Consider the following 9,211-nt stretch of genomic DNA (forward strand, 5'->3'; position numbering starts at 1 on the left):
AGTCCAAGAACTACAAGTTATACTTCATGAAATTCATGCCGAGGGTATGACACTTAGTGAAACGTTCCAAGTTGCAGCCATAATTGAAAAGTTGCCTATTAGTTGGGTTGAGTTTAAGAATTATCTTAAGCACAAACGAAAGGAGATGACTATTGATGAATTAATTGTTCGTCTTCGAATTGAGGAAGACAATAAAACGGCTCAAAAATCAGCTCGTGCGGAGCCAATGGCTAAGGCCAACATGGTTGAACTTGGACAATCTTCTAAGGGGGGGGGGGCATAAGGGTAAGGGTAAAATGGATAAGGGAAAGGGAAAGGTGAACCTTGGACCGAAGAAGGAGGTTGTGAAAAAGAAACCTCAATCTTCAAACTTCCAAGGTGTTTGTTACAATTGTAATGAGAATGGCCATCGTGCGAACCAATGCAAGAAGCCTAAGCGTGAGCGTGCGCATATGGTGGATGAAAATGGTGAATCGTTGGTGGCAATGATCACCGAGCTCTCGGAAATAATTGAAGAAATCAATATTGTGGGGGACAAAACACAAGGATGGTTCATTGATACGGGTGCGACCCGTCATGTGTGTGGTGACAAGACCCTCTTTAGCACCTTTAAGGAGGCTGCTAGTGATGCTAAGTTGTTTATGGGGAATCAAGCAACGGCCGACATCAAGGGTGCAGGGAATGTGATCTTGAAGATGACTTCGGGAAAAGAGCTTACTTTGAGCAACACTTTGTATGTGCCCGAAATTCGTAAGAATTTGGTTTCGGGTTGGTTGCTTAATAAGTTTGGTTTTCGTTTAGTGTTTGAGTCGGACAAGTTTGTCTTGACTAAGCGTGGAATGCATGTTGGTAAGGGCTATGCCCTCAATGGTATGTTTAAACTTGATGTAACCGTGATTGGAAATGAAATGAATAAGGCATCTACTTCTGCTTATATTATTGAGTCTTTAAATTCAAATGTTTGGCATGGTAGATTAGGACATGTAAATTTCAATTCACTTCGTCGTTTAATTAAATTAAAAAGCATACCAACATTCCACATTGATACAAACTCGAAATGCGAAACATGTGTTGAATCCAAACTTACAAGATCATCCTTCAAATTGGTTGAAAGAATAACCGAAACACTTGATTTAATTCACACCGATGTGTGTGATTTAAAAATGTGCCCAACAAGAGGGGGAAACAAATATTTCATCACGTTTATTTATGATTGCTCAAAATATTGCTATGTATATTTACTTAAAAGTAAAGATGAAGCAATAGAAAAATTTATCTTGTTTAAAAATGAAGTTGAGTTACAACTTAACAAGAAAATTAAACGTGTGAAAAGCGATCGAGGAGGTGAATACGTTTCACCATTTGCGGATTTATGCGCACAAAGTGGCATAATACATGAATTAACCGCTCCTTATTCTCCACAATCAAATGGCATGGTGGAACGAAAGAACCGTACATTGAAAGAGATGATGAATGCCATGTTGGTTAGTTCTGGGGTGAGCCATGACATGTGGGGGGATGCCATTTTAACGGCAAATTATCTTTTAAATAAGATACCTCTCAAGAATAGGGACGAGACTCCTTATAAGTTATGGAAGGGAAGAGAACCTTCATACAAATACATGAAAGTGTGGGGGTGCCTAGCTAAAGTCACCGTACCACCTCCTAAGGCTCGTAGGAAGAAGACCGGGGTATGTTTTGAGTGTGGCGAGAAGGGGCATTATAGTACTGAGTGCCCAAAGAAGAAGCCAATGGTAGTGACGGTTGGTGCAAGTGGCAGTGGTGTGAAGATCGATGCCAAGAAGGGAAATGCCCGTGTTTTTATGCTGGACACCTAGAAGGCAGCTGAGATACCGGATGTGATCACCGGTACATTTCTTATAAATAATGTTTATGCTAGAATTTCATTTGAATCGGGTGCAAACCAAATCTTTATAGATTATAAGTTTTGTGGTCTATTAAATGAGCCCTTAGTTAAACTAGATAAACATTATGAAGTAGAAACTGCTGATGGGAATATAAGTAGAATAACCGAGGCTTTAGAGAATGCCACAATATCTTTAGCCAATCACGTCATACCTGTACGATTGTTGCCTATGACATTAGCAGGTTTTGATGTAGTATTAAGTATGGACTGGTTATCGTTTAATCAGGCCCGTATCTTATGTAACGATAGAGCTATTGAAATTTCGAACCCCTAATAACAAAACCATTCGTATAACTGGAGACAAAGAAGGAGGAAAAGTAGGAATTATTTCCAAGATCAAAGCAAGTCATTGTATAGGTAAGGGATGCATTGCATTCATGGCCTATGTAACTAAGGAACCCGAACCCAAGAAGATGGAGGAAGTGCCGATCGTGTCTGAAATCAAGGAAGTATTTCCTGACGATTTACCAGGAGCCCCGCCATATAGAGAAGTAGAATTCAAGATCGACCTTATACCAGGAACTTCACCAATAGCTAAATCAGCTTATCGTCTAGCACCTACAGAAATGAAGGAATTGAAGAAACAATTGGACGAGCTATTAGAAAAAGGATTTATACGGCCGAGTTCGTCACCATGGGGAGCTCCAATTCTGTTTGTTAAGAAGAAGGACGGGTCGATGAGAATGTGTATAGACTACCGCGAGCTAAATAAAGTCACGATCAAGAACAAGTATCCATTACCCAGAATCGACGACTTATTTGATCAGCTTCAAGGAGCAAGTTGTTTTTCCAAGATTGACCTAAGATCGGGTTATCATCAATTGAAAGTGCAAGAAGAAGATATACCTAAAACAGCGTTTAGAACCCGATACAAACATTATGAGTTCACCGTGATGCCTTTTGGACTCACTAATGCTCCAGCAGCTTTTATGGACACGATGAATCAAATTTGCAAGCCATACTTAGACAAGTTTGTTATCGTTTTCATTGATGACATTCTTGTTTACTCAAAATCCAAAGACGATCATCAAATTCATCTTAAGATCATACTTGAAACCCTAAGTAACGAGAAATTATACGCCAAGTTTTCTAAATGTGAATTTTGGTTATCCGAAGGAAGGAAAAGCCAATGTAGTGGCTGATGCCTTAAGTAGAAAAGAACATGAAAAACCTAAGAGAGTCTGAGCTCTTAGATTAGAACTTAAAGTTGATTTAGCTAGTCAAATCAAAGAAGCTCAGAAGTTGGCACTAGAGGAAGGAAATATAAAAGCCGAGAAAGAGAACGGTATAATCGATCAGTTGACTAAAGGAAGTGATAAAATACTTAGACTCGGTACAAGGATTTGGGTACCGATGGTTGGAAGTCTAAGGGATAAGATTCTAGAAGAAGCTCATAAGTCAAAGTATATGATGCATCCGGGAAGTGACAAGATGTATCACAATCTAAAGGATGATTACTGGTGGATCGGTATGAAGAAGGATGTTGCTTTGTATGTAACTAAATGCCTAACATGTTCAAAAGTGAAAGCCGAGCACCAAAAGCCGTTAGGATTGTTACAACAACCTGAGTTACCAATTTGGAAATGGGATATGATAACTATGTATTTCATCATGAAGCTACCGAAAACTTCACGCCAAAATGATGCGATCTGGGTTATTGTAGATAGACTCACCAAGTCTGCCCATTTCATTCCAATTCAAGAAACGTTTAGTATGGATAAGTTAGCACAATTATATGTCGAAAACATTGAATCATTGCATGGTGTGTCGCTATTCATCATATCCGATAGAGATAGTCGTTTTACTTCAAACTTTTGGTCAAGTTTTCAAAAGGCTATGGGGACTCGATTAAACCTAAGTACTGCTTACCATCCCCAAAATGACGGCCAAAGTGAACGCATGATTCAAACATTAGAAGATATGCTCCGTGCTTGTGTCATCGATTTAGGAGGAAGTTGGGACACACATCTCGCGCTAATGGAATTCTCATACAACAAAAGTTATCACACGAGTATCCAAGCAACACCATTTGAAGCATTGTATGGTCGTAAGTGTAGGACGCCTGTATGTTGGTCAGAAACAGGTGATGCTCAGTTGTCAGGACCTGAGATTGTCCAAAGAACTACGGATCAAGTTATACAAATCTGGGAACGATTGAAAACGGCAAGAGATCGACAAAAGAGCTATGCGGACATTCGCCGCAAGCCTTTGGAATTCAAAGAAGGCATACAGTGTTATTGAAAGTGTCGCCTTGGAAAGGTGTCGTCCGATTTAGAAAGAAAGGAAAACTGAGTCCACGATTTGTCGGGCCATTCAAAATACTCGAACGAATATGACCGGTTGCTTACCGCCTAGCGTTACCCAAGGAGATGAAGGGTATTCACGACGTGTTTCACGTATCCAATCTTCGCAAATGTTTAGCCGATGAAACCCTTGCAATGCCATTAAAAGATGTTAAGATCAACAAGAAACTTAAGTTTGTGGAACAACCAATTCAAATAGAAGATAGTATGATCAAGTTCCTCAAGCACAAGCGACTCAAGCTCGTAAAAGTCAAATGGGATTCAAGACGTGGACCCGAGTATACGTGGGAGCTCGAGTCAGAAATGAAGAAGAAATATCCCTATCTATTCCAATAAATCTCGAGGACGAGATTATTCAAAAGGTGGGGAGGATGTAACACCGTGTCTTTTACCCCTTACAATTAATGCTTAAAAATACCAACTTAGAAAGTACAGGGACCAAATTTGTAAATTCGGAAAATATGCTCCCGTCGCGGTACGCGACGGGGGTAACAATCAACCCATCGCGTAGCGCGATGGGCATGGTGAGTCACCTGACACGTGTCCAACAACGTGTCAACATGTGGCGCGTTGTGACAAGCCACGTGTCATCACCAGATAAGGCAGCGTTATTTTGCAGCACCGCGGTACGCGACGGGTCCCAAGGAACCCATCGCGTACCGCGATGGGGACGAAAATTGGCTATAAAAGGGGGGTGACGGGCATGAGTCCCATTCATCCCAAACACACCTTCACTTTCACACACATAGCCTCGAAATATGTGCCCCGTTGCCGTAGCAAGCCGACGTGATGTTTTCTCGTAATTCGTGCAAACGAAGTTGGAATTAGGCTAGCAATCACATAAGCGAGTAGATCAAGTCCTGCCTTATCTTGTTATCACTCTAAGCATCCAATCTAAGGTAGGAGTTATGTTTAAGTTATTTGAATTATAGCTTAGACTATCAATCGAGGCTATGGCCTTTAACCTTGATCGTATTTTACAAACATTCATTCACAATCATGTTTTCATAAACGTTACTTCATGAAGAAGTAATGTCAAACAAAAGATATATTTTGATGGGCATGTAGTAACTGGAAGGGGGATATCACTAGTAGTAAGTTTCTTGCCTAAGGAAAAGTAATTCGCATAAATCCCAATCAACCGAGGGACCCGTTTACTTACCTGGAGAAACTTACCAACGTGTTAGAACCTATTAGGCCAAAGCATGCTATATCAAACGTCACATAAAACCAAGTGTTTTCAATCACAATCAAAGATAAACGATTTCAAGGTTAAGCTTACAATCATAGCTTAATCATCATTCAAAACATTCATACGAACCTATTTTGTATAGGTTAAGTATCATTCACAATCAATCAATCAATCAGTCAAGGTTTTCCAACACCGACAGTACATGTGAATACGTTAACCTTTTCAATCAGTCAAAACTTATTTATACTCAATGAGACGAACGAGTGTTTGTCTTAACGAGTCAATCAATGTCTACATGAGATAACGAAATCTCTAAAACGTTATAATACAAAATAGAGAATAATATCAACTCAGACCGAATACGCATGTGTATGGATCCAAACATAACTGTTAAAGCTCAATCAATCAATCAAAGGCAATGAAGCCGCGAGCTTAAACGGTCATGACCAGTTCTCAGTTCAGGGCCGTTTGGCTCGGGGAATACCGTTGTGTGTGTAGGGCAGTGGTACATATACCGGAAGTAGAAATGCTTCCGCTGAGATTGTCAAGAAAACTACATTTGTATTGTAATCGTCATTCAAAATGTTTTATTGAGTCATACGTGTTCACCAGCATATAGCTGACGTATTTTTCCAACCCATTGCAGGTAGTTAAGCATAAGTAGCATTAACAAGGATTGGAGTCTTAATGAAGATAGAAACGCGTACAAGATGGCTCCGTTTTTGATATATAATCCTTGTAATATGAAAACATAACTTTTGTAAACCAATACTCGGGTATTTAATTCCCGAGTATATTTTCAATGTAAATTAATATTATATTCAACCTAAAGTCTTCCGCTAAAATTAACCCATAAACTCTGATATATTTACAAAACAGGTACCAACTTGTGGTCACACGCCTAGGCCCTAAGTCGGGTGTGACATCACATTTGGCCACATTATTAAAACATGTGGCTAGTTAAATGTCACAGTTTGTGGCTAATGCATGTGTTTTTGGTCACATGTATCAAAGATCAAACAAACTATGACTGTATGTCACATTTCGCCACACATTTTTATAATGTGGCTAGCTTATGTCACAGTTTTTTTTTTCAAAGTGTGGCGAAAAGTACCTGAGTAGGTATAGAATGATCATATGAAGAAAAACATATGTGGCCAAAACATTTTGGAAGGTTTTCAAACGTGGTCAAAGACCTTTTAGCCACACATTTAAGCCGAATTGTGGCAAATCGCCCAGACCACATGTGTGACTAAAAGGCGATATTCACGTAGTGACACGGGTTTATAACCTAGTATTCTAGTATTAGTTGCATGGTTAAGGGGTTAATTGTATTAGGTAGGAATAAAAATGTAAATAGCAACTTTTGGTTAAAGTCAAATATTAGTTAAGGGGTTAATTGTGGTCATTTATAAAAGAGTAAAGTCAAATGTGTTGGTGCTTGAGAAGGAAGAAGATACGAAACCACCAAGAAAGATGGATTCTTTGACTACTGACTATCGGCATGCGACTCAACTGACCGACCACTACCGGTGCCTGGCTTGTATCCTTTTCAACTTAATTTCACACTTTGAAAAACTAAGAGGGTATTAATTATTATTACTATTATTCTGTTTTATCAGAATATGTAATAAATACTTTGTTATGGAAGAGTTTGATCACCTCAAAATTCAATTGGAAGATGTTATGTTGGCAACAGACACCTTTGCACCCAACAAACGTATTGGGAGTGGAGGGTTTGGGTCGGTGTACAAAGGCGAAATCTCGGACTTGTAACGGTAGCTTGTAAGCGTTTAGATCCTAGGTTCGGGCAAGGGCATGTTGAGTTTTTGAAGGAGATTGTGATGCTTTCCAAATACAAACATGAAAATTTGGTCTCTCTCCTACACTTTTGCATTGAGAGGATTCTCGTGTACGAGTTTGCATCTCGTGGGAGCCTCGATTGCTATCTAAGTGACCCTAGTCTTACCTGGATTCAGCGTCTCAAGATATGTATCGGAGTTGCTCGAGCACTAAACTATCTTCATGATCCCTCGGACACCCACCAAAGAATACTCCATCGAGACATTAAAAGTGCCAACATCCTTTTGGATGAGGAATGGAATGCCAAGGTTTCGGATTTTGGCCTGTCAAAAATTGGCCCCGCTAACCAACCTCAAACATATCTTATTTCAAATGCAGTCGGTACGCCTGGATATTGTGACCCGTTGTACTGGGAGACGGGTATCCTATCAAAAGAGTCTGATGTGTACTCTTTTGGAGTTGTGTTGTTTGAAATTATGTGTGGGAGATTTTGTTGTGAATATCGTGATGGTAGTCTACTTGGCATTTTAGTGCCTTTGTGGAAAAAATGTTATGAAGAAAAAAGACTAGATGACATAATTTTTCATGGTATAAAGGAACATATGAAACCTGATTCTTTGAACACGTTTTCAACCATCGCTTATCAATGTTTAAAGAGAGCTCGTAAAAAACGACCAACAATGGGGGATATCGTGCAAAAACTTGAGATTGCACTTGAACAACAAGTAAGTACTTTTTCTTACCATTTTATTAAATGTGCCATATGACAAGTCTGTAGTTGATTAATATGCAGACACATAATCGATTCAAAGTAAAAAATTAATATTGTGGCAGGAAATTTTTGATAATGGGGAAAAGTTTGAAAGAATGCGGGCGAATGCAGATCTTGCTGTATCTCCTCTGTCCTACAAAACCGAAAGCATGAAGTCTGTTGATATGGTGGAAAATATGAAGATGCCCGACTCAGAGAATGAGGTAATATTACGTTATTGCCTTTCATGGCTACATGTTTTCTTGAAATCTGACTGGTTATATGATACATCTTTTGTAGGTTAATATTGGACTACCTTCTCCAGATAGTGTTGATTTCATTTCTTTGCAGGTATGATGACATGTGTCAACCTCTCACTGGTTCATATTAAGAATCTTGAAATAACATTGGTAAAATACCGTTGTTGCAGATAATAAGAAATGATGATCTTGAAGAATTAAAGGAGCTTGGTTCTGGTACATTAGGGACGGTTTACTATGGAAAATGGAGGGGAACTGATGTGGCAATTAAGCGAATTAAAAAGAGTTCTTTGCAGGTCAATCATCCGAGCAAGAGAGATTGGTTAGTTAGTTTGTTACTCATATATTCTTTCATTAATCTATGTAATTTTGGTAACTTAGGGTTTATGATTTGATTGCAGACAAATGAGTTCTGGCGGGAAGCTGTCATCCTGTCAAAGCTTCACCATCCAAATGTTATAGCATTTTATGGTGTGGTACTAGACGGACCTGGTGGGGACAGTAGCATCTGTCACTGAGTTTGTGGCTGATGGTTCACTAAGACGTGCTTTACTTCGCAAAGATAGGTATTTTTGTTATATTATTAGTATTATTTTTTAAGACATACATATTGCATATATTTTTTATAACTAATCCTTTATATGTGATTTGCAGGCATTTGGATCAACGAAAGACACTCTTAATTGCTATGGATGCAGCTTTTGCGATGGAATATTTACATTCTAAGAACATTGTGCATTTTGATGTTACTTGTGAGAGTTTATTGGTCAATATGAAGGATCGTTCACGCCCTATATGCAAGGTTAAAATATCATCAACTATGCATTTTGACATACTAATAATATATACTGTTTTTTTTTTTCCAATTATTATTTTATATGCAGGTTGGTGGTTTGGGCTATCAAAGATCAAGCAAAATACTTTGGTTTCAGGTGAAGTTAGGGGGGGAGCTTTGCCCTGGATGGCTCCAGAGCT

At 39.0% G+C, this 9,211-nt stretch overlaps 1 protein-coding gene across 1 annotated transcript; it reads left to right on the forward strand.

Annotated features, from left to right (window-relative positions):
• The first annotated feature begins 296 nt into the window (after positions 1 to 296).
• On the forward strand, positions 297 to 8,563 carry LOC143595450 (putative serine/threonine-protein kinase PBL9). The gene is made up of 7 exons (XM_077074460.1): positions 297 to 564; positions 3,144 to 3,330; positions 7,122 to 7,950; positions 8,060 to 8,200; positions 8,277 to 8,327; positions 8,407 to 8,521; positions 8,553 to 8,563. The coding sequence occupies exons 1-7, from the start codon at positions 297 to 299 to the stop codon at positions 8,561 to 8,563; spliced, it is 1,602 nt and encodes a 533-aa protein (XP_076930575.1).
• Positions 8,564 to 9,211: the final 648 nt, after the last annotated feature.

The sequence above is a fragment of the Bidens hawaiensis genome, unplaced genomic scaffold (genome assembly GCF_021521415.1).
Source record: "Bidens hawaiensis isolate Kalapana, Puna unplaced genomic scaffold, B.hawaiensis_p1.1 tig00045217_1, whole genome shotgun sequence".
Lineage (NCBI taxonomy): Eukaryota > Viridiplantae > Streptophyta > Magnoliopsida > Asterales > Asteraceae > Bidens > Bidens hawaiensis.

What these genes read in the sequence shown, in the direction of transcription:
- LOC143595450 (XM_077074460.1), top strand. Translation starts at nt 297, where the DNA reads ATGGATAAGGGAAAGGGAAAGGTGAACCTTGGACCGAAGAAGGAGGTT. An exon ending in AGGATGGTTCATTGATACGG is followed by an intron (nt 565 to 3,143) that starts GTGCGACCCGTC and finishes AAGTTGATTTAG; the next exon opens with CTAGTCAAATCAAAGAAGCT. An exon ending in GAAGAAGCTCATAAGTCAAA is followed by an intron (nt 3,331 to 7,121) that starts GTATATGATGCA and finishes TGTTGGCAACAG; the next exon opens with ACACCTTTGCACCCAACAAA.